This window comes from Drosophila suzukii, chromosome 3, assembly GCF_043229965.1.
Source record: "Drosophila suzukii chromosome 3, CBGP_Dsuzu_IsoJpt1.0, whole genome shotgun sequence".
NCBI lineage: Eukaryota > Metazoa > Arthropoda > Insecta > Diptera > Drosophilidae > Drosophila > Drosophila suzukii.
Window position 1 is genome coordinate 81,519,235 of NC_092082.1, and position 22,098 is coordinate 81,541,332.

The following is a 22,098-nucleotide window of genomic DNA, read 5'->3' on the forward strand; positions in this document are numbered from 1 at the left end:
CCATCTGGGTTCATTGAAAGTATGTATGTATTTATATATAGACATGTACATGCACTTCGATCTTGCAGTTAAGGAGTACAGCATTTTACATTTCAACACTTACAACGACAGTGCGGCTAAGGTTAAGGTTCGCATCCTATGTACAACTCTCATTGTACACTCACTGTGTGGTCATCTATCGTCGATCTATGTACATACATACATGCACTTATCCGGTCGGTTAGGGCACATCCTTATTGCCTTATCGCCTAAACAATCTAAGTAATGACTAAAGATGCGTGGGGTCTGGCTTACGATCCTAAAACTAATGAAAATGTCTCAGGGAGTCTGCATGTGTGCGTATGTGTTTTGTGTGTGAGTGGGTGTTTCGTGGATTGCTGATTGCTGGTTTCTAGTTTATTATAATTCAATCGAAAGTGAGATGGGCTTGGTTATCGTTTACAATTTTTATACAAGGTTTCCTCTCTCTCCGCGCTATCGAAATTATAGACAATCAAAATAGGTGTAAAAGTAAGTTTAAAACAATTTATAATATAGCACAACTCTCGCTCCTAGGTTAGCCCTATTTGGTTTTGCCCGCAAACAAACTCGTGCTAAGCACCAAGCCGAAGAATCGTCCTCCGGGTGTCATTGCAGGACAAGCCTTGCACGTACACATTGATATAACTGCCTAATTAAACATTAAGTCGTCAGTAGCGCGATGTTGATTTCCTTGACCATCTTGACGCGGTGCAGCATCCGCTGGAGTGCATCCTGCCCCAGGGCTTGCGTCGAGTACCAAACCGGTGAGTCGGGCACGCAGGAGCGTTCTGGCTGCAGATAAAATACATCGTTGCGGGTCTTCACGCTCTCGGGGCTGGCGGGAGTACAGTAAAACCATTAGTAATTGTAGATCTTTGCATCATTGAACATATTACAAACCATTTAGAGAGATAAAATTCGTAAAGGCGGACGGGACAGCGCAGCGGATTCTCTTCATTCTCCTGCTGCTCGTAAACCTTCTTCTTCCGCGGATTGGCATCTGTTTGAGGTGATTTATAATATTTTAATTGCTCTTTATTCCCAACTAATTTTTTAACTTACCCAGACCCGCCTGCGGTGGATAGAATCGTAAGAGCACGTTTCGTGAGCCAGGAACTTTGGAATTCTGTGATGAGCGCTTCCAGTGCTTCATTATGTGCGAGAAGGATAATTGCATGTGCTCCTCCACGGTCTGAAAAAAAGCATCACACGTCACTCAAAGTCAGAGCCTGTGTTAAAGTCAGCCTACCGTCAGATTAAAGTGCTTTGTGTTAAAGAACATGAGCGTGCTGAGCAGGACATGTGGTGAATGGGCGCCCAGTTGCTTGCACTCCCACAAGTGCTCCTCCTCCACGCGAGTGACAATGTATTCTGTAAAGGGAAGGAAATCAATAAGTGGTTATTGTGATATCAAAATACTTCTTTGCCATTCCACTTACGCGAATCGTTGTAAAGCACGGAGAACTTGCGCGCCACCTCATCCAGGCACTCCGTAAACCGCTCATAGTATGGATCATAGAAGATGTTGTCTATGCGTCCATTCACATACAGATATTGCTGGATGCCTGCGGAAACAGAGTTGAATAAAAATGTTTCAATAAAATAAATAAACAAATACTGACCCAACACAAGGTAGTAAATGGTGTCCGGCGCATATTCCGTGCCATTGGGTTTGCGGACCTCCTTGACGAACAGACAAAGCGAATAGTTGAGCTCGTCTGCGGTCATCTGGAGCAGCTCTGTTTTGAAGGGCCGCCGGCGCATCGAGCTCTTCTCGATGTCCGCGTTTTTCGTCATCACCCACTGCTTCCAAGCGTTCACCCCAAAGGTGTACTTCAGGAACATCTGGGCATCAGGCTTCTCTTGCGGCTGCTGAGCTTGTTGCGATTGCTGCTGAAGGGCCGAGTGGTCCATTTCGCTGCCACGTTGCCTCTTCACCGGCGAGCGGCTATTGCGATTGGGCGAATCCATGACTGCGCCCACGCCTCGCTTGCGACCTCGCGGAGTTCTGAAAGTTAAGGAATGGAGTTAGTTAAGTAAGTTAATGAGCATCTTTCTGATCTCACCGCTGCGTGGCATCGAGCATGTGATGCTGCTGGTCCAGGTGATGCACTCCCATCTGACCCATGCCATCGTGACCCATCGGCGACTGGCTGCTGATCGTATTCGCCGTCATCGACGTTTCCAGATCCACCGTCGAGGTCTGGTGGTGATTGTCATAATCGCCGGTGGCCATCTTGAGGGCGATCTGTAGCATGTCGTCGCCATAAGGATTGTGCCCGGCTCCACTGACGTCCACCACCTGTTGTTGCTGCTGCTGCTGGGCGACGGACTCGAGGCTGTTCTGGTACTGCAGCGTGACCAGTCCTGGATCCGGCTTGATCTCGTTGTCCGAGTCGGAATCCGATTCGTGCTTCTCCTCGGCTACCATCTCGGCCATCATAAGCAACTCCGCCTCCAGCGGATCCTCCGGCATCTTGTCCTGTATCTTCTTGATCTCCTTGAGAATGCCTTGTGAAGTGTTGCGTGTGGTGGGTATGAAGATGGGCACTGGGATTGGAAGCGGAATGGGCACGGGCACAGGGAACGGCAACGAGTACATATACATGGGTTGCGGTAGGTAGATGGGTACCGGAACCGGGATGAGCACCTTGTTGGAGTAGTCCTTTTCCGTCTGGGTGGCGCAATCGCGCACATCCGGGGTGCACTGCTCGCCCGTGGACACGGTTAGCGGCTTACAGCTAATGTTCACGTTTCGCACGGACTTGGGATATGGTGGCACTGTGATGATCTTGGTCTCGGACACCGTAGCCGGGCCGAAGTCCATAGTGGTGGTGGTATTTCGCCTGCCGCCGATCGCCAAGTGGGAGTTGGGCGTCTGAACGGGTGATGGAGACCGTACTGTGTAGTCCACATGCTTGCGGGGTCTTCCTCGAGGATTTGGCGCGTGGGCCGACGGCATTGGGAGCGGTGGCGGAGAAGGTCCCGAATCCCGGGGACGGCCACGCTTGCGCCGCACAGTCACATTGCCAATCCGGGCCTCGGTTTCGCCGCTGGCGAGCGATTGAACCGTGGATATAACCGGCAGCATAGTGCCGGATCCCGATTTCTTGGCCCCAGGTCCAGCATTCTTTCCAGACTGTAATTAAAAAGGAAATAGGAAATTAGTGATAGTTAAGATATGTAGTTTTAAAAGATAAATAGCTCAGAACCTACAATTGAATCTAGTCCACTTAGCATTGCATGAAATTAGGGTTAAACTTAAAACTCTGTTTTCGAGATGCAATTTATGAATAATCTTTTTTTTCGAAGAACAGTCAACCCTGGGTTGCAATATTTCTTTTGTCATTTTGGCAATGGAGATTGTATTTGGTGTTGCAACACTAATTGCATGGTAACATTAAAAATTATGGAGATCATATTCAGGGTATTTCCTAAACTGGTGCTTATCAGCTGTTTCATGAATCAACAGTTTCGGGAAGTCAACAACCTCGAAAACTAGAGTTGCTTTCCTCTAAAAAGACTATAACAATCAATTAAAAGACGGCTAATCATAGCTGTCTGAAATTTTAACAGACGAAATTGTTTCCTCAATATATGTATAATAAATACCTACAACATTTTTATAATCTCAAAACAAGTGTGTACCCTTGTAATTTCTCATCTTTACATTGCTCTTTATTGACACAAGTCTGAACCCTATGCCCCTGGAGATCTTGAACTTGACTCACCTGCTGCTGGGAGAGCTTCAGCTTGACGCGCTTGGGCAGACCCGTGGGGAAGGGTGCCGCATTCTTGCTGCCCCGAGTGGAGGGGCTCTGCTGATGCGACTTTGAGCTGCTGCTGGCGGCGCTACTGCTGGGAGGCAGATCGCTGTCCAGGGTGAGGGGGGCGCGGGAGAACTGATTCTGGAACTGCATAACACACTGGTAGGTGCAAAAGTTGCGCATGGAGGCGTCCGACATGGTCAAGTGATACTGCGGCGTATTGAAGTTCGAACAATTGTCGCACTTGGTCACCGCTCGGGCGGAGATGTTGCAACTAACGCCATGCATGGTCAGGCAGTTGATGGAGCAGGTGAGCGTCTCCTGGTCCTGCTGTCCGCCCACCTGGTAAATCATGTCAAAGTTGTACTTCTTCACCTTGCACCACTGGCAGGACACAATGTGCCTGTTGACGATGATGTAGACGTTGATGCAAACCCGCGAGCAAAAGACCTTCGGTGACTGCTGTTCGTTGTAGATGGTGTAGGCCTCGGCGCTCCGCCGCTCAAAGTACTTGGAGCACATGGCGCACGGATCGGCGTTCACGTTGCTTACAAACTTAAAGGCCGAGAAGCAGGGATTCGAACAGAAGTAGTGCTCTCTGTCCTCCAGTAGCATCTCCACCCGCACTGGCTTCTCGTTGTTGCAAACACCACACACATCTGTGCGCAGCTTTCGACGGGGATTGCACATGCTGTCGTAGCGACGAAGGCAGGCTTGCGAACAAAAGTCCTTGAACTGATCTTTGTCGCCCACCGGAGCCAGGAAGCCTTCCTGCCCGCCACTAATGTCTTTCTGGCAGCAGGAGCAGGTCTTCAGACCCTTCTTAAAGGTGTTGAGGCATCCAGCGCAGCAGAACTGCCTCACATCGAATCCGAATCGAACGCAGTACTTGCCCAGGGCCGTGGAGCTCACCTCCTGCTTGCAGGTCACGCAGCTGGAGCCGATCGTGCGCTGATAGCTGCCCAGACACACCTCATTGCAAAAGTCCATAGTCTCCCACATGAGCTGTTTCTCGTTGGCATTGATCTCCGTTTCGCAGTCAGAGCAGCGCCTCCTGAAGCTCTCGATCCTGTCCAGGCGCGCCGTCTCCGCCTCGGCCAGCGTCCTGGCCACCACACTGCTCTCGGGCTGTTTGCTGGGCGAGTTTTGAGGCGGCTGTAGCGTTGTGGCGCCAATGTTGCGGACTCGGATCGAGTGGCGCTTTAGCTTGAATTTTTCCGGCTCCTCTGCGTTGAGCAGATTGAAACAGTCGTCGTTGCAGATGTAGAAGCAGTCTTGGTCCTGCTTGATGAAGTACTTGCACCGCGTCTGCTCCTTGCACTGCAGGCAGTCATGCGTATTGGCAGGAGTGGCATCCTCTCCAGCTTCTTCAGCCTCGGCCTCTGCTTCTGCCTCGGCGGCGCCTTCCTCTCGAACCACCTCCTCCACCAGGAACTTCTTGCGGCGCACAAAATACTTGCCAGGCTGATCGGCTATCAGGGCATTAACACAGGCGGTGTCGCAGATATACTCGAACCCGCTGGGAGTAGGCTCTTGCGGCGCCTCCTCCTCTGCGTTCTCCTCCCCCTTGTCCTTGTCTTTATTCTGGTCCTCCGACTCTTCAGGTTTCTTGTACCTGAAGCCACAATTCTTTTCGTTGCCGCACTGCTTGCACTTCTGCACGCTGCCAACAATCCAACTGATGATGATTTTCGGCGTTGCTCCGGATTCACCCGCTCCGGCGCTGGAGGATTCCTCGGCATTCGGCTCGTCGGCATCGGGAGCATCACCACCAGCCTCCTCCTCGTTTGCCGCTGCATCAGCTCCGTCGTCTGTTAAGAAGGGTGGATTTACATTAGTTTTCATCGTTGTGCTCTACAATCAACAGGTGGCTAATTTAAATGGTAGTGAGTCGGCATGTATTAATATCTCAATTTACTAGCATTTTATATTGTTGTCTAAATAAAAATGTAATTTTTAATTTTGTGTAAAAGCGGTAATATTGGCGAATCAAAAGTGGTCTTTCATATATCAAATAATAATATTTGATTAGCTTAAAATACGAAGCGCATGCTTAGAGCAAATGATTTCACTACAAAATTTATAAGGCTTTCCAAAGGGACGAAGAAAATAGCAAAAGCAATAAGAAGAGTCTTATTGAATAAAGCTTTTAAGCAATGATGGTAATGACGTTCGTCCAAATATAACCCCAATCTGCTCACCTTCGGCAATATCTGTTGCCGCCGCCTTCGCTCCAGCTTGAGCATCTGTAGGCAAAATGGATAGAGTAGATGTGGGAAGGGACATTTGAGGTGTTCGTCTGGCACACATACCATTTGGCGTTGATGGGGACTCGTCGGTGGGGTCCACGACAGCGGCACTATCGTCTTCTGGATCGACGGGGGCATCTGCAATGGTTTTCCCATCGTTATCGGGTGTCTTGGCCTGCCGCTCCTCGGCTTCCTCCTCTTCGGCGGCTTTCTCGGCGTTCTCGCGGGCCTGTTCCTTCTCGGCTTCAGTCACCTCCGTCTCCTGATCGTCGGGAATAAGGCAAACGTCTGATTCCTCGGGCTCCAGCACATTTTCAACAGTGTCTGTAAGGTTGGTTTATAAATTATAGTTTAAATAAAGATATTTACGTTTTTAAAGCTTACCATCGCCATGCTCGGCTTCACCAGCTTCTTCTGCAGCTTCCTCAACCTGTTCCGAATCTGCATCGGCCTCTGGATTGTCATCTTCATCGGCAGGCGTCTCTTTTTCCGTCTCGTCTGGATCTTGGCCATTGTCTTGCTCCTCTAGACTGGTGTCTACCTCGTCGCGGCCCTCTGGAGGCTCTGCGTCCTCGGCTAGGTGTGAATCTCCGCCCACAGACTGCATATCCACATCGTCCGCCGCCTCTCGTTCAAGAGCTGCCTCCTCTTCTGCTTCAGGATCAGCTTCGGGGTCGGCTTCTCCCTCTGCTTCTGCTTCTGCTTCCGCCTCACCTTCTCCATCGTCCACGTCCATGGCTTCTGGAGAGGCTGGGCCACCATCCACTGCATCTGCATCTGCTTCGGCGGCAGCGGCCTCTTCCTCCTCCGCTGTGGCTTGCAGGGCATCTGTCTCCTCTTCCGCCTCCTCCTGATCTTCCTGTGGGTCTACGCTAACCGCTTCTGTGGCCTCTTGTGGCCGCTCATCCTCCTCTGCTGGCGGCTCCTCAACGGGCTGTGGCTCTTCGGCGGTTTGCTCCGCCTCCACGGGATCTGCGTGTGGACTGGCGGCCTTTTCCTGCGACTGGTTGTCATCGGCGTCTAAGGATCCCTCGGAGATTTGTTCGAAGTCATCCTCGGGCTCCTTGGCGGAGGAGTCCTCCGGTGGGGGTGGTTCGCTGACCTGCGCCACTGCATCTTCTGCTGGTGGGGAAGCGGGAGTGTCTAATGTTTCTGTAACCGCAGCTGGCTGTTCTTGATCTGGATCCTGTTGCTCCTGATCCTCTGGCCTTGGTGTGGCTGACTCCGGTCGCGCATTGGAATCGGCGCCGAATGAGTCTAGGCTGGATATCTCCTCCATATCTGTGTTCTTCTTCTGTTTCTTAACCGATTCTCGCTGTGCGCTTGTTTATATAGACATAAGAAAACTGCAAAAAACAGCAAAGGGAAGAGAAAAAAACAAACAACAAATGGTTAGTGCATCGCGCCTATCGATAACAATCGCTGCGCGCGGACTATCGGCTGGCCAGGGCCTCACACCCTTGCCGCCTAAAATGTGTACACACACACGCACAGGCACACCGACGCACACACACACACTGGACCCACGGTACAGTGCACGAAAAAACAAAACATGCGCCTCCATAGGGGAAAAATGAGGAGAAAAAAGAACACAAGGAGCGTGTCTGTATGCGCCGATTGCCATTGCCAGGTAATTAATATCACTGCACTTGCATTATCTTTCTGGACGCGTTGCATCAACGGCTTTTCTTGCATTTATTTGGATGCGGATGCGATGCAATACTCCACACTCGAATCGGCAATTCCAATCCAACCGACGACGAGTTTCCAACGGCACGAGTTTTGTTGTGGAGAGCGCGTCTTTGGGGCCGCAATTAGCTGCCTTTCATCGCTGCGCGGGTGGCGGGCACATCACAAACGCTTAACGGTTCGCGCAAAACTTTTCACCAATTACCAAACACCTTTTTGCACTGTGCAATTTCTCGCTTTCGGCCACTGTGTGAATTTTTCGGCTTTATGCGAGAAAATGGCGCACCAGTGTACCAATGCGGCCCTCGCAATAACGCGTTTGTGTGGTCAGTCAGTATATACCAAGAAATATCGATAACAAGGCACTACATTGTGACGCAACCAAAATTGCAACGGGTTGACAGCTCTGGTCATTTGATTTTGAAAAATATGTCTGTCATGTCTTGTAATCTATATGTATATGTTTCTTTGTTTATGTACGTTAAAAAATTTCATTTTCAGTCAGCATAGGTATCCATCAACCTTTTATACCATCGAGGACCTTGATTTTTCTGTAGCATAGGCATCCTGGAAACTTTTTTCTTTATATATATCAGATCCCAAAAAAAAGTTAAAAACTAGGAACTACATGGATTTTTATTGAAGTATATCTTTCCGAAGGGGTCAAAAATAAAGGAGAATTCAAACCTGTTCTCTAATATTGGTTAATAAACCCCTCGGCATCCAAAAGGACACTGGGGAAATACTTGATTATCTTGGTAAAATGGGGGAATTTCTGGGTGTTGGCAAAGGTGATCTCGTTGATCTCCTGGTACTGCTTTAATATGTTGATGAGATCATCCTGGGACACCAGTTCCGCCACCAACCAGTGCTGGATCACATAGTTCAAGGCGTACATTTGTAGATCCATGAGACTACGTTCCCTGGTCAATATCTCTCCTTTCTCCAAGATTTTCTATAAAAGTAAGGAAATGAAATAGCTTCTAAAGGTATTTATTACCCACCTCCATGCAAATCCTCTCCAGATCGGTAAGGTTGTGTCGGAAAGCCAGGTCAAAAGCAGGAAAGATGCCATCCAGAGGCCATTCCTGCTGCTTAAGCTTCTCGGAAAAGGATCGGAGGAGTTCCGGCATGTTGTAGGCGCAGGACAAGATGAATATATCCCCTACGAGATTAAGCTGAACCAGCGGCGAGGTCACCTCGAAGGTGTATATGAACTCCAGGAAGATCTCCACGCTCTCGGGGGAAACCCCATTGATCTGCAGTACTCCATTCCACTGTTTGTTCTGGTACACATCCTGTTCGAGTTTGTCGGAGGCGGTTGCCAGAAATATCCGGTGGCAGCCGAACTTTTTGTAGCACACACTGGCCACCGGATCATTGGATGCGGGGCAGGTGCTCAGGACATGCACCTGGCAATCGGCGTCGACCCCACTGCGAAAATATTCCAAACGGCGGGTCTTGCTCGTGGACCGAATGTCTTCATCCTGGCTGGGCTTCCTGCTGGCGGCCCCAGAATCATCCGATGCCGTCCCCGATTCCACATTCGATGCAATGGTGGTTCGGGGACCAGGCAAGTCGTCCCCCAAGCTTACTCGCTCGGGACTGCTTTCCTCGGATACTGGAACGTCCTCATCCTCGGGTACCTTTAGTATGCTTCCCTTTCTTGGAGAATAATTGATTGAATCCTGGACCGTGTTCCTTGGCGTCACTGCGCTTCTATTTTCTGGAGAATAGTTAATTGAATCCTGGACCGTGTTCCTTGGCGTCACTGCGCTCCTATTTTCTGGAGAATAATTTATTGAGTCCTGGGCCGTGTTTCTCGGTGTCACTGCGTTCCCTTTTTCCACGAAATAGTCCACCGAATCCTGGACCGTGTTTCTCACGGTTCCCGATTTTCCAGAAGAACGGTCCACCGAATCCTGAATCGTGTTCCTCTCCTTTGACGAGCTACTTTTTCCCGAAGAATTGTCAACCGAATCCTGAACCGTGTTCCTTTCCTTTGAGGTGCTACTTTTTCCCGAAGAATTGTTCACCGAGTCCTGAACATTGTCCCTCTCTTTTGAGGTGCTACTTTTTCCTGATGAAAGGGCCACCGAGTCCTGAACAATGTCCCTCTCTTTTGAGGTGCTACTTTTTCCTGAGGAAAGGGCCACCGAATCCTGGACCGTGTTGTTTGACGTAACCGTGCTTCCTTTTCCCGTAGAATGGTCCACCGAGTCCTGAACCGTGTCCCTCTCCTTCAAGGTGCTCCCTTTTCCCGAAGAGTGGTCCACCAAATCCTCAACCGTGTCCCTCGCCACCGCTTCCTCCTCATCTTCCCAGTCGATGCTCACCGGAGAACTCTTGTTCCTGGTGCTTCCCTGGCGTTTTGCGCCGGGGCCCTCTTCCCCAGAGTCTGACATTCCTGCCAGGGAAACACAAATTTTTTATTCCAAATTGTGTACTATGTAAGTCTAGAGACAGCTCCCAAAAAATCTCCAGTCACTATGAACTGTAAACTACGTCGTCTGGATCTGCTCCGCAATGGCCAAAAGTCGGACTGTGAGCTCCATGTCTGGTATCCGGATAAGGCGGGCAAGGGCAAGCGCTGCCAGCGAATCTTCAAGTGCCACCAGGTAATGCTGGTCTCCGTCTCCGAGGAATTTGAGCGGCTGATCAGGGATCCCGAGTTCCAGAAGAACAAGGCAGTGATCAGCGTGGAGGACGCCTCACCCACCGCCTACGAAGCCCTGCTCCTCTATATCTACACGTATGAGGTCTGCAATGCGGTCACCATCAATATGTGTGGTGACCTCATGTTCCTGGCCGAGAAATACAAGATGCTGGACTTCATAGAATGCTACATCGATAAATTGGCTCACCAGGAATGGCCCATGGAGGTGGTTTTACAGGTCTTCCATCTGGCCAGTGAGCACAACCTCCCGGAATTAATGGATCTTGTGTCGAAGGTGGGAAAATCATTACTTTGTTTTCTTTTCATTTTATTAATTTAAATCCCTTCCAGAAAATCCTACCCATAGCCACTCAAGTCACCAAGGACAAGTCGTTCCTCAAGTTAAATGTCAAGGAACTCAAGGCTCTTATGATAATCCTCAAAAAAGAAGGAGTCCTTTCGGATCACGAACTATTAGAGTCCCTAAAGAACTACCAGGTGGTGAACAACCTGCGCTACGACAACATGGAGCAGTTCCGGATTTTCGTGGAGGTGACCCAAATGTTCGACAATGTTCTCTTCGAGATAGATGGATCCATAGTCGTGCCCGAAGAGGAGGAATATGCAACTCGGGAAATAGGCTCCGATACATCGATCTACAAGAAGTAATCTTTGTAGAGAGTTTTACATGTCTAGAGGGATCATTTATTGAATGATAAGGGGAAAACAAACATAATCGAATTCGGATCGGCTTATAGAATAAATACTATAGATAATATTAATACCCGACTTGGGCCGAGGCCGGTGCAACAAAATAATCTTACAAATCAATTAACGGAAGGTGGTTGCCTGGAATCTGTAACCCTAGGAAGCCGTGCTCATGGGCATGCGCACTTCCAGCGGCACCATCACCACATCGCCATCACCATCGGCGTCCTCGTCAATTACCAGACTGCTTGGCTTGACGCTAAGGAAGTCGTCGCTGTCCAGCACTACGTCCTCATCGTCCCCGCTCTCGGAGAACTCCCGATCGTGCTCCATCTTGTAGCCATTGCTTTGGGGCTGCTCCTGCTTCTTGGCAGGAAGTGGCTCCTCCTTCTGCTTCTCCTTTTGTGTCGCCGCATCCGCATTGATCGCCAGACCGGTGGTGTTGGTCTCAAACTTGCAGACCACCGCGATGCGCAGATTGACAATCAGAGAGTAGAGCTTCACGGCCGGGCCCACCTTGAGCTTCAGGTACTTGTCCAGATCATTTCGACCCAGCATGAGCAGGGCCCTACCATCGATGTCCTGTTCGAAGATAGACCTGGCAATGTCCACGGAGTTCAGGGCGCGCTCTATGTACTCGTACACATCCCAGTTCGTCCAGTGCAGCGGATTGGTGCGCACCTGATCCAAGTCGAAGGAGCTGTTCCGCTGCCAGAGGCGATAGTTTTGTAGGAACTGTGGTCCGTAGTCTTCCACAAAGGACTTGGCTATGGCTAGGGAACGCTCATCGGGAAGCTGCTCCGCATCCTTCTTCTGCTTTTTCACAACCTTCTCTTGACGTGGCGGCGACGTCTTTCGCTTGGCTTCCGCCTTAACTTCGGGCTTCTGCTGGGAAATCTCCGGCTGGACCTCATCCTTAATGGCAGGCTTGGCTTCCGAACTGGCTCGCTTTGGTTTCTTAGCCCATCCCCGCCTGATCTGTTCGGGCGCAACACGCGGTGGCTTCACCGTCTTGGAGCGCCATTGGCGCCAATTCTCCGGCGCATACGGACAGCAATCCCGCAGAGCATGGACATTGAGGTTGAAACGCTTGGCGTTGCCATAGCCACGACATCCCTCCACGTCGCAGGGCATCAGAGGCTTGGTCTGCAGATAGCCAGGCGGAGTCTCGAGGTCGTGCGAGGTGGCCTCACACCAGCCGATGGGATGCAGGTCCGGACTGTCGTCCTCCAGCCAGAAGTAGTACTCCGTTGGCCAGCAGTCCAGGTGAAGTTGAACGCGGTAGCCCTTCCGCGTCACCACTGTGGCCGGGCGAATCAGGCAGGGATTGCGCTGGTCCACCACCTCCAGCTTCATGCGCGCCTGGTACTCCATGGGCTGACGAGGTGTGAACAGCTCCTTCGAGGCAGCTGTTCCTCCGACCTCTGATATGTAGTCGTCCCAATTGAAGGCCGACTTCTGGCGCTCCGGCGGAACGATCAACTGCTGGCGACCCTCGTGCCAGCCGCATGGATGGATGTACGGTGAGCTGACGTGGACCCACAGGTCGTAGCAATCGTCCCAGCCATCGAAGTGGACGCGAATGCGCTCGTCCAGAATATCCGTTACTGTGGCCACACAGATCTTCCCCGTGTCGTTCAGATCCTCCGCCTCCAGATGCATGCCCACGGCGAATCCATTGCGAACTCCCGTCTGCGATTGCATGTTCAGGTGCGCAAAGAGCGCCCTCGGTGCCGCCTTTCCACCAGTCTTCACCAGGTAGCGACTCCAGCTGAAGCGCTCCGAGTTGTAATCCTTGGGCGCCTGCAGAACTCGGGCTGTCTCATCGCACCATCCAGGCGGAAAGATGTCCTGAGAGTCGGCATTCACCCAGAAGTCGTACATGGAGGAGTACCCATCGAAACTAAGCTTCAGCCGATAGCCACGCACATCCACAATGCTGCACACGCAGAATAGCGAGCAGTTCTCCGGATCGATAGCCTCCAGCTTCATGCCGCGCTCGAAACAATTGGGGCTGATGGGGAACGGGTTGAGGAAGAGGTGGATGGGCGCTGCCACATCCTTGCCCTTGGTTTTGAGGTACTCGCTCCAGCGGAAGGGTTTCCGAGCCTTCTCCTTGGAACGCTGCTGCAGCTGTTCCTGTATGGCAGCCAGAGATTTCGATTGGGACTTGTAATGGTTGGCCTGAGGCTTATGTTCTGGCACGCTTCCAGCTGTCTGGTCCCCTTGGGTGCGGCTCATCTTGCTATCCTTTTGGTTATTCTGCGGCAGACGACGTTTCTGGGCACGGCGCACACAGAACACGGAGCAGTAATCTAAGGGATAAGAGAATATTTGATGATGATGATTTGAAATCCTTCGACAATCCATTCATTACTCACGTGGTGCCAGAAAGTCGGCGGCAGGTCCGTGGCAGTTGCAACGCTGGCATAGGTAGAGCAGTGGATGGATGCTTCCCGAGGGCCTTCTGCCAGGACGATCATAAAGAGCCCGCTCAAAATAAGCAGCTGGTCCTTGACGTGGCTGACACCGCTCATTTATCTGGAGCAGGTTGAACTGATTCAGCTCGAAACGGATCGTGGAGTTCTGCAAATTGGCCGGCTGCTGGCCTCGCCACTTCAGCATACCCAGGTTCTGCATCATGTTTTTCTTAAGCGAACTGGCCTTTATGCCAGGAGGTGCGACCACATCATGGTCGTAGGATCTCTTTCCATTCTTCACAGATGGACGTGATTGCATTGGGTCGGCGATTTTAGGCGGCGATGGCGTGTCCGAAGTATTAGAGCCGCTCGAGGAGGCTGAAAAGGACGACTTGGGCGGAGTGCGTGGCAGCTGCTCATCACAGCGCAGGGAGCGCTCAAAGTCCTCCTTGGTCAGCGGCAGGGATTCCGCCTTTATGATGCTTATCCCCGGAAGTATACTCAGCTCTTCCTCGATTCTCTTGGCCGGAGGACTAATCTCCTCCACATCGCTGCTATTGGACGAGCTGCCGCTGGTACGGGAGGAGATTGTCGTCACAGAGGAGTTCTTTCTGACGGGTTTCGGCTTGGCAGCCGATCTGCTGGTGGTGGAAATGGTTATTCCTGCGGGCAAAACTGGCATTATGATCTCCTTCTGCTTGGGCTTCTCCTTTTTCTGCTTCTGCTGCTGCTGCTGTTGCTGCTGCTGCTGCTCCTCATCCTCCTCGCTCTCTTCGTCATCGTCTATGGTGATGGTCTCGATGGGAGCACTGGGCTGCTCGATCACATCCACCTCCTTAGCCATAATGGCCACCGAGTGGCGTCGCTCGTTGTTGGCCACTGGAGATGAGGGCTTGATGGCCACAAAGGACTTGGAGCGCTGCAGCTTGGGTGATTCCTTGGGCACAGCTGGCTGGGATGGTGGCGGTTCCTTGGCCACTGCCGGCTGTGACTGTGGTACTTCCTTGGCCACAGCTGGCTGGAGTGGCGGAGCTTCCTTTTTCTCTGGTTTCTGCAGCTGGACAGGCTCCTTTGCCTCCTTAGTTGGACCATTCTGGGCTATCTCAACCGGTTTGGGAGTGGGCTTAGTTGTGGTTTTAGAAGTCGGCTTAGGAGTCGGCTTGGGAGTGGGCTTGGGAGTGGGCTTTGGTGTGGGCTTGGCCTTTTCCTCCTCCGTGGGTGTGGTGGCCTTTGCAACTGCCTGTAGAGTGGGCATATCCTGGCTGGGCAGCGGCACTGCCTTCATGGCCACCGGTTTGGACTTAATCAGGCTCATGTTGTTGTTGGTAGGCAGCTCCTCCGAAGCTATGGGCATGGCTTTAGCCGGAACAAGTGCCTTTAGCTGGCTAGGAGTATTGTTATTGTTGTTGTTGTTCTGGGAGGTCCTGGTCTTATCCTCGCCAGCGCTGTTTGCCATGGGCACCAGCTTCTTCACATGATTGGCCTTGTGGAGAACGAGCGAATTGGGATTGTTCTTCACCTGGTTGAACTTTAGACGCAGCTTGTCCACCGCCACCTTGCTGAGTATGTATGGCGCACGTGGCTTGAGGGGATTGGCCAGCAAGGAGATTTGTGCCGGACCCGTAGAACTGGGAATCTGGACAGGTGCTGTCAGTTGAAAAGAAAAAAAAACGAGAGAACACAGAGAGATACAAATTAGCAATGACTTTTCTTTAATTAGTCACCCGAAGGCGATCCAATACGATCCGATCCGATCCTCCACTGAACCCCCCGCCTATCCAAAAATCTTCTCCTCTTATTGCAGCTGCAAAAACCTGATCGTCATCATCACTGTCGTTTATGGTTTTTTTTTGTTGTTTGTTCGTTGGCACCCCGCCTTTTGCATATTGCTATTGATAAAACCAGCATATATAGGAAAAAGAGTAATCAATTCTTTTAAATTTTTTCCACTCAATCTTTGGTGTCTCTCACCCCTGTTAATACAGAATGGAACTCTATTTAGCTGAACTTACATCCGAAAATGGAAAATGGCACACGCACACGAACCCTATTAATTTGGTGTTATGAAATGTGCAGCAGTCGAACAACAACTAAAAACTAAACCCGCAGAGCAATGTGAACAACGAAAGTAAACTATAAAGATTGCCCCGCAAACACAGAAACACACACACGCACGCATACCTACACGGTTTAGTATTGCCCATTTCCCATTTTCCATTTTCCAGATTGCATTGGATATCGGGATCTCTTCTTGTTTGGGGAAACCCACTTTATAATAACTTATGTAACTTGGGAGGGGGAAACCCTACTCACCCGCTTGCAATTTCTGTGGAAGCTCTGTTTTGGCCACTAGCGTTATGGGTGCTCCTGCAGTGGTTCCTCCAGCTCCTGATCCTGACCCTATTGCTCCTGCTCCCAGGGGTGTCATGGTGGCCATGCCATTGCTATGAATGGTCAGGCTGTTTTTGTTCAAAGGTGTTCCGGAGCGAATCACCACTGGCTGGGGATTGGATGAAGTTCCTCCGAGCAGCGTGGTCTTGCGATTGGGTGCCAAAATAGCCACCAATGGCTGGCTGGGATTGCTGGCCGAAGGAACTAGCTGGAACAGGGGAGCAGGTCCACCTGCGACACTGGAAGATCCTCCTCCTGCAGGGGTCTTTAAGATATTTGGCACAATGTTCACCGCCGTCAGTTTGGATTTCATGGGAGTATGGACATTGCTGATGGTGATGTTGCAGGTCTTGTTGCCGCCCATGGAGGCGAGGGGCAGGAAGCGCAGCTCCTCCTTGCGCGGAGCCAGTGTGAGCAGGCTATTGCCGTTTCCGCCGGAGACGGAGACGCCTCCATTGTGGGCAGAGGTTGCAGTTGCTCCTCCACTCGCGGGCGACACCGAGATGGACAACTCGCGCTGCAGCTGCTTGGCCTCCGCGGTGGCCAACGAAAGGGGCAGCATTTTCGATTTCCAATCTTATTATGTATCTTATTTTATTTTTTATTTTCGAAACGGAAATTGAGAATTTGTATTCTCCACCGTGTTTTCGCGTCTTTACAATTTTTGTACGTTGAGGCGCACAAAAGTTTTTGGCATTTTACACTCTGCACTGGGGTTAGTATTTTTTTTGTATTCCCCTCTGTCACTCAAATCTTTTTCGATTTGTCAGTTCCTTTATCGCTTCAATTGTGATTTATTTTCTCTTTTGACATTCGCTTTTTACGTTTTTCAAATTCACACTGCTTTTAAAGTTTTCGAATTAAATTTATTTTTTTCGCGCGTCTCGTGTGTATTTCTCTTCTTGATAATATACCAACTGGTGGTATTATTTAATGCGCAGATTGGCGAGTCTTTTTTAAATATTTACGGTTACTTCGGTTTGTTATTTTCCTGAAAAGGTGTTAAATTAGGTTTAATTTAGGTGTTTAAAGTGTTTTCTTGAAATTGTTGTAAAACTTTAACAGTTTAGGGTTCTTAAAACCTTAACAGGTACCAGTTCTATTTAACTTTGTATGATGGTTATGAAAAACAAAGCCCTTTGTCAAACCAAACAGGAAATATATATCGAATAACGATGTTAAATTCTATACTTAAGTTATTTACTTGTATTGCTAGATCTGTTTTATTATGTTTCTCTCCCCTTTTTGACAGTACCCCGCGGCCATTCGGCGAATTTCCGTTGCCCACCTACGGTCACACTGAATACATATTGAAATTTTGATACCATTTTTAGTTATGCTGTACGAAGATTTATGTTATCTCAAAAATGACCTGCTCCTATTTTTAACCCTAAGGGCTTTATATACCTGCAGACGACATTTTCGTTGACCCATTATGGCAATCCCCAATCCGATCTTCCTGGCCAATGTTACGTAGTGGCCAATCCAATGTCACAAGAACATTGTAAACCTCTTATCTTGGTTCGCGGATGAACACGGGCAGGGATTTATGTAGTCATAGTGCCAAAGGCTCTAGATTTTCCACTTTCTGAACGCCTGGACCTCCAGGTCCCAGAATCCAACTGTTGACTTACCCTCAAGAAGTTCCCTTTTGCCCGCGGAGCGAAATGTACAGCCTCGGAGGAGGCGGAAACCAGGATATAGTGGATACGCGATGCTGTCCGCTTGCAGGACACGTCTGAAATGACAGACCCACGGGATGTCAGGTCACGAATGTCAAATTAAGGGACATAAATACGCTTACCTGCTTTATCCGTTTGATTGAACCGAAATGTTGTTGCGAGGGTGTTAAATGCTCGTTCGACCTCGTAAATTTGTGGGCAAAAGCGAATGCTCACTGCCATGGGCGAAAAATCTAAACGATTCCCGCACACTTTTCACCAGGTTCATAGACTGAACTAATTAAGTCGGCGCTCGGGGAAATCCGCACTCCTTCCAAAACGGAAGTCCAGCAATATTAAAAACTGCAAAAGCATGTGAATGCGATGTGTGTATTTTAATTTTTATGATCGAACGGCTCAGGTGGCAACTCTGGTATCCGACCTGTGTGCGCCTGATGTCAGTTATTTTGAAAAGGCGGAAATAAAACGGCAGCAAATGGTTGTCTTAGACGGGTGTTACAGTTTGCCACTGAAAAGTGTTAAAGATAAGCTTAAAATGCTTAAATTATAACCATTACCAATCATCCTAGGTGTTATAAGTTACCAAACACCCTCCCACGGAAAGTAGCTTAAAACCTAAGAAAGGCGGTAACCTTTTTGTAATACTTACAAGGCAACATGTTTTTTGATTATAATATTAATGAAATTTTTAGTTATTCACTTACTAGCCAACTTTCTTTAAAATATTTGTTTAAAGATTACAAAATGCTGCTGCTTCTTCTTCACTTTAAACTTCGTTAGTGTTGCAAAGTGCGCCCCTTAAAAAACAACGGCAGCGCCCGCAAACAGTGTTGCCTAACTTCGCAGTGGTAGTTTCTTTTTTCGTGTCAATTTGAGAAATTTGGCAAAAGTTAATTGAATAAAAGTTTTAAGCAATTACAAGGGTATTTAAACACTGCCAGTCATGTCCCTGTTAAACAACGACGACAGCATTCCCAACATGGACGAGGATCCACAGGGTGAGTAAAATTCATTGGGTGTGGGTGGAGTCGAAAATGATGATGTTATCAATTGTTGTTCCTCCCCAAAAAAAACAAACAGTTGTTATTCCGGACGACGAGCCCTCGACGGCGGTTCGAATGCCCAATGGCAGATCCATGGACTCGCTGCGCTCCTCCTTCACCAACCGCAGCTCCACGCCGGATTCTTCTCACAATTCGCTGGAGGCCATGGAAATGGCCCAGGACGACCGGGAGGAGAAGGCCCGCCTCATCACACAGGTTCTGGAGCTCCAGAACACTTTGGACGACCTATCGCAGCGCGTCGATTCCGTCAAGGAGGAGAATCTCAAGCTGCGCTCCGAGAACCAGGTGCTTGGCCAGTACATTGAGAACCTGATGTCCGCGTCCTCGGTGTTCCAGTCCACCAGTCCCAGTGCGGCCAAGAAGAAGTAACCTTCTCATAACCCACCAATCCATTGGAACTGGAAACCAAAAACCATCTCAAATATGCCTTCACGTTCACGCTAGAGCTATATTTTAATCTATAACACTCGAAATTAAGCTATTGCAATGTTATTTCAGTTGCCCACTCGTCGAATTTGTCTTTGTTTAGGCTTAAGCTTATGGCGCGCTATGTATTTTATACATAAAAGTAATTTATTTATATAGATAATTAATAAATCAATAATATACCCCATCGCAATTAAAGGATTTAAAAACGGAAAAGGGCTGGCAACCCTGGACAGCCAGCTGTTTGTAGAAATCAAGGAATAACTCGTTCCGCAAAAGAAATAGATAATATAAGTAAGAGTGCTTTATTTTATATGCACTAAATAAATGTATGTAGATAGATAATAAACAAAAAGAAACCCTAAAAATAAAGGTTTGAATTGGGGCTGCCACCTGTGCTACAGTCTGGCAGCCTTGGTCGGCCAGCTGTTCGTGTTGGTCGTGCAACAACAAATTCAGCAGCGAATTTCGTATTCGGAAAACGTAGAAAGCGTTTTAAAGTCCGTAGGCGCTGCTCGGAATTAATAGAAAACTGTCGGAAAACACAGAAAAAGTAAAGAAACATCGCGGGCCAGCACGAAAACAACTTAACCTGCAAGAAAAGTGATTGCGAAATACGCTGCAAGAGGTGCGTGTGTGTGTGTGTTTTGGTGCCTTTTGTGAAGGTGTGCGTGGGGAAAAACAAAACATTGGCCCCTTTATTGTTGTTGCTTAAGTTGTTTATTTAAGTGGGAAAATACCATTTTAGTAGCTATTGAAGAAAAACAAACAGTTCTTTGTTTTTGGAATGCTGTCTTTCATTCGCAGAGAAAAGCAACAACAACAGACGGTGGCCAGTGTTGTAAAGCGCCCCCGCACACAAGCACACGCTGCATTTATTATTTTTTAATATGCACTTTATTTTGAATGCCACCCATCACCACCCCCCCGTCAACCGCCCGCTCCACCCACGCATTTGCGTCAACAGAGGAAGCCAGACGTCATAATCGCATCGCTGGGGAACGCTGACAACGACGTCGACGTCGATTATTTTATGGCGGAAGCAGCCTCGTCAATCTGTTAACTGAAAGACAGCTCCGGCTCCAAAAGGAACTCCATCCAATCCCCGCCAGCGAGGGCAGACGGCAACATGTTTTGACCTCCCACACGGCACAGCTGGAGCGCCCGCTGCTCTTCTCTGTTCCCCCTGGTCACCTCGTCATCCGTTTCAACGTCACTCCAGCGCATCGGCCTCTCAAATCACGCACAACCAACAACACACAAAACCATGTCCTTCTCCGACTTTGACGCCATCTACGAGGATGAGCAGCTGGACGATCTGGAGCACTTCCAGGACCAAACGGTGGCGCCCGTCCAGGAGCCCATCATCATTCGCGGCGCGGGCAACATGACGGTGTAAGTGGGCCTCCGGATTGGGGGCAGTAAACAAGCGATAAGGCTTACAAGTGGGAAACCAGATAGATAGAGCAGTTCGGGTAGTGTAACCGCATTCCGAAAGACAATATCACTATCAACACTTTGCATGTGTCGATGGTGAATCATACAGACTTTTAAGCAACAGAATATTGAAAGAAAGATCTAATTGAAAGCATCGTGTATTAAAAAGGTAGAAATAGGGGAATCTTTCCATAATAATCAGCATATTGATGTTTTTAAGCCGCACAATGTCTATAAGGCTTGTATGCGGTTTAAATTCCAAATAATTATCGTGAAGTAAGGGTGATTATATATAGTTTTATAGAATATTTGCTTATGTTTGAACTAACATTGTCCAATTTTAATTATATTATTGAATGGTTTCCATGAAGAACTCTTTAATGTACATTCACTTAAGGGACTTTTGCACCCTGAAGAAAATTAACACGAGAAACACCTCATACTATTTAAATTAAGTGATACTATTTCATCTGCAGCTAGGTGTGTTTTGCTAGCATCGACTATTGCAATTGCTCTCTGTACATAGCTAAAATGTAGTTCAAGGTTACCTTTACCTAATTTCGACATAGGCCCTACTTTGGTATTGATACCGTTTGACCCCATTTTTCGGGAAGGTGGCGTGGCCCAGCTGTCAATTACATAGGTTGCATAAGAGATGAGTCAGGGCAGAATAATTGCACTGCACGCCAATTACCCATACTAATTCAGCTCTTTTTCCGTACACATTCACAGATTTGGCCTGAGCAACCGCTTTAATGCGGAGTTCCCCTGCGGTCTGCTGTCCCGAGTGGCTCCCGAGGAGTTCAAGGCGACGGTGGGCCGGATCAATGGAGTGCTGAAGAAATCCCTGCCCGTCAACGTCAAGTGGCTATTTTGCGGCTGCGTCTGCTGCTGCTGCACGCTCGGCTGCTCCCTCTGGCCCGTCATCTGTCTTAGCAAACGCGTAAGATTAATCAGAAAAGTTTGTCAAGATCTTATAATCCTAACGTAATCCCTTGCAGACACAACTCACACTGGACAAGCTGTTCGAATGGGAGAATAATCATCTATATCATAAGCTGGGCCTGCACTGGCGACTGCATAAGCAACAATGTGATTCCAATTCCATGATGGAGTATGTTATTTTAATTGAATTTATACCCAAAACGCCTATCTATCGGCCCGACTAAGTGCCGGCCAGGGAGCGGGGCGTGGGCACGGTATCGCGGGGTCGTAATGGTAATTGTAAAATAAACACTAGCTGCTAACACTTTGCTTTAGGCGTTTACGGATCGTGCTAATCGGCAGCGAGTAGACAGAGAGTACACTAATCCATAGGACAGGCAGGCACAGCACACATTACCTAATTTAGTGCACTCGCAGATTGTCATTTTAAGCTAGTACTATTTAATGTTCGGTTTAAAACTAATTTTTGCAAAAACACTAGCCAGTAAGATTGATTTCTCGTAACTTTAGGGCGCTCTACTTTCCCTGATTTTGTTTAGCTGTATATTCTAATTTGTTTTTCAATCTAACGCAATATTATTAAATACATTTCTTGATAGGAAATTACAATTTATTTACAAACGAAGTGTTTTATCTGAATGTT

The 22,098-nt window shown here is 48.8% G+C and overlaps 6 protein-coding genes across 8 annotated transcripts; 3 read left to right on the forward strand and 3 right to left on the reverse strand.

Moving 5' to 3' along the window:
* Window positions 1-9: 9 nt before the first annotated feature.
* woc (without children) lies at window positions 10-8,019 on the reverse strand. Of its 2 annotated transcripts, XM_065866896.2 has the most exons (12): window positions 7,691-8,019; window positions 6,422-7,383; window positions 6,101-6,361; window positions 5,990-6,034; window positions 3,753-5,599; window positions 2,088-3,160; window positions 1,644-2,029; window positions 1,461-1,586; window positions 1,271-1,392; window positions 1,084-1,213; window positions 922-1,021; window positions 10-856 (listed from the first exon to the last, which is right to left on the reverse strand). In XM_065866896.2, exons 2-12 carry the CDS (start codon window positions 7,314-7,316, stop codon window positions 682-684), a joined length of 5,160 nt encoding a protein of 1,719 aa, XP_065722968.2. In that variant the 5' UTR covers window positions 7,317-7,383; window positions 7,691-8,019; the 3' UTR covers window positions 10-681. The 2 variants fall into 2 exon arrangements, with proteins under 2 accessions (XP_065722968.2, XP_065722969.2); XM_065866897.2 differs by lacking the exon at window positions 5,990-6,034.
* A 325-nt stretch (window positions 8,020-8,344) lies between these two features.
* LOC108020164 (dentin sialophosphoprotein) lies at window positions 8,345-10,131 on the reverse strand. Its single transcript, XM_065866847.2, has 2 exons — window positions 8,731-10,131; window positions 8,345-8,681 (listed from the first exon to the last, which is right to left on the reverse strand). Exons 1-2 carry the CDS (start codon window positions 10,129-10,131, stop codon window positions 8,421-8,423), a joined length of 1,662 nt encoding a protein of 553 aa, XP_065722919.2. The 3' UTR covers window positions 8,345-8,420.
* Window positions 10,132-10,215: 84 nt separating this feature from the next.
* LOC108020165 (uncharacterized) lies at window positions 10,216-11,160 on the forward strand. The gene is made up of 2 exons (XM_017088266.4): window positions 10,216-10,677; window positions 10,734-11,160. The coding sequence occupies exons 1-2, from the start codon at window positions 10,216-10,218 to the stop codon at window positions 11,049-11,051; spliced, it is 780 nt and encodes a 259-aa protein (XP_016943755.4). The 3' UTR covers window positions 11,052-11,160.
* On the reverse strand, window positions 11,065-17,949 carry l(3)mbt (lethal (3) malignant brain tumor). 2 transcript variants are annotated; one of them, XM_017088264.4, is made up of 5 exons: window positions 17,706-17,949; window positions 17,536-17,639; window positions 15,824-16,892; window positions 13,472-15,157; window positions 11,065-13,405 (listed from the first exon to the last, which is right to left on the reverse strand). In XM_017088264.4, the coding sequence occupies exons 3-5, from the start codon at window positions 16,461-16,463 to the stop codon at window positions 11,247-11,249; spliced, it is 4,485 nt and encodes a 1,494-aa protein (XP_016943753.4). In that variant the 5' UTR covers window positions 16,464-16,892; window positions 17,536-17,639; window positions 17,706-17,949; the 3' UTR covers window positions 11,065-11,246. The 2 variants fall into 2 exon arrangements, with proteins under 2 accessions (XP_016943753.4, XP_065722956.2); XM_065866884.2 differs by lacking the exons at window positions 15,824-16,892; window positions 17,536-17,639; window positions 17,706-17,949 and adding an exon at window positions 15,523-15,663.
* A 456-nt stretch (window positions 17,950-18,405) lies between these two features.
* LOC108020153 (short coiled-coil protein B) lies at window positions 18,406-19,271 on the forward strand. The gene is made up of 2 exons (XM_017088254.4): window positions 18,406-18,581; window positions 18,664-19,271. Exons 1-2 carry the CDS (start codon window positions 18,527-18,529, stop codon window positions 19,014-19,016), a joined length of 408 nt encoding a protein of 135 aa, XP_016943743.3. The 5' UTR covers window positions 18,406-18,526; the 3' UTR covers window positions 19,017-19,271.
* A 976-nt stretch (window positions 19,272-20,247) lies between these two features.
* On the forward strand, window positions 20,248-22,068 carry LOC108020168 (cysteine-rich hydrophobic domain-containing protein 2). The gene is made up of 3 exons (XM_017088269.4): window positions 20,248-20,468; window positions 21,243-21,453; window positions 21,512-22,068. The coding sequence occupies exons 1-3, from the start codon at window positions 20,341-20,343 to the stop codon at window positions 21,677-21,679; spliced, it is 507 nt and encodes a 168-aa protein (XP_016943758.3). The 5' UTR covers window positions 20,248-20,340; the 3' UTR covers window positions 21,680-22,068.
* The last annotated feature ends 30 nt before the right edge of the window (window positions 22,069-22,098 follow it).

Bases quoted from the DNA above. Each gene is read 5' to 3' on its own strand.
- woc (XM_065866896.2), bottom strand. From the start codon at position 7,316: ATGGAGGAGATATCCAGCCTAGACTCATTCGGCGCCGATTCCAATGCG. The intron at 6,362-6,421 runs GTAAGCTTTAAA...CCAACCTTACAG, and splicing joins TGAAGCCGAGCATGGCGATG to ACACTGTTGAAAATGTGCTG. The intron at 5,600-5,989 runs GTGAGCAGATTG...CCTTCTTAACAG, and splicing joins GGCAACAGATATTGCCGAAG to ACGACGGAGCTGATGCAGCG.
- LOC108020164 (XM_065866847.2), bottom strand. From the start codon at position 10,131: ATGTCAGACTCTGGGGAAGAGGGCCCCGGCGCAAAACGCCAGGGAAGC. The intron at 8,682-8,730 runs GTGGGTAATAAA...TTACTTTTATAG, and splicing joins TGGAGAGGATTTGCATGGAG to AAAATCTTGGAGAAAGGAGA.
- LOC108020165 (XM_017088266.4), top strand. From the start codon at position 10,216: ATGAACTGTAAACTACGTCGTCTGGATCTGCTCCGCAATGGCCAAAAG. The intron at 10,678-10,733 runs GTGGGAAAATCA...AATCCCTTCCAG, and splicing joins TAATGGATCTTGTGTCGAAG to AAAATCCTACCCATAGCCAC.
- LOC108020153 (XM_017088254.4), top strand. From the start codon at position 18,527: ATGTCCCTGTTAAACAACGACGACAGCATTCCCAACATGGACGAGGAT. The intron at 18,582-18,663 runs GTGAGTAAAATT...AAAAACAAACAG, and splicing joins CATGGACGAGGATCCACAGG to TTGTTATTCCGGACGACGAG.
- LOC108020168 (XM_017088269.4), top strand. From the start codon at position 20,341: ATGTCCTTCTCCGACTTTGACGCCATCTACGAGGATGAGCAGCTGGAC. The intron at 20,469-21,242 runs GTAAGTGGGCCT...ACACATTCACAG, and splicing joins GGCGCGGGCAACATGACGGT to ATTTGGCCTGAGCAACCGCT. The intron at 21,454-21,511 runs GTAAGATTAATC...AATCCCTTGCAG, and splicing joins TCATCTGTCTTAGCAAACGC to ACACAACTCACACTGGACAA.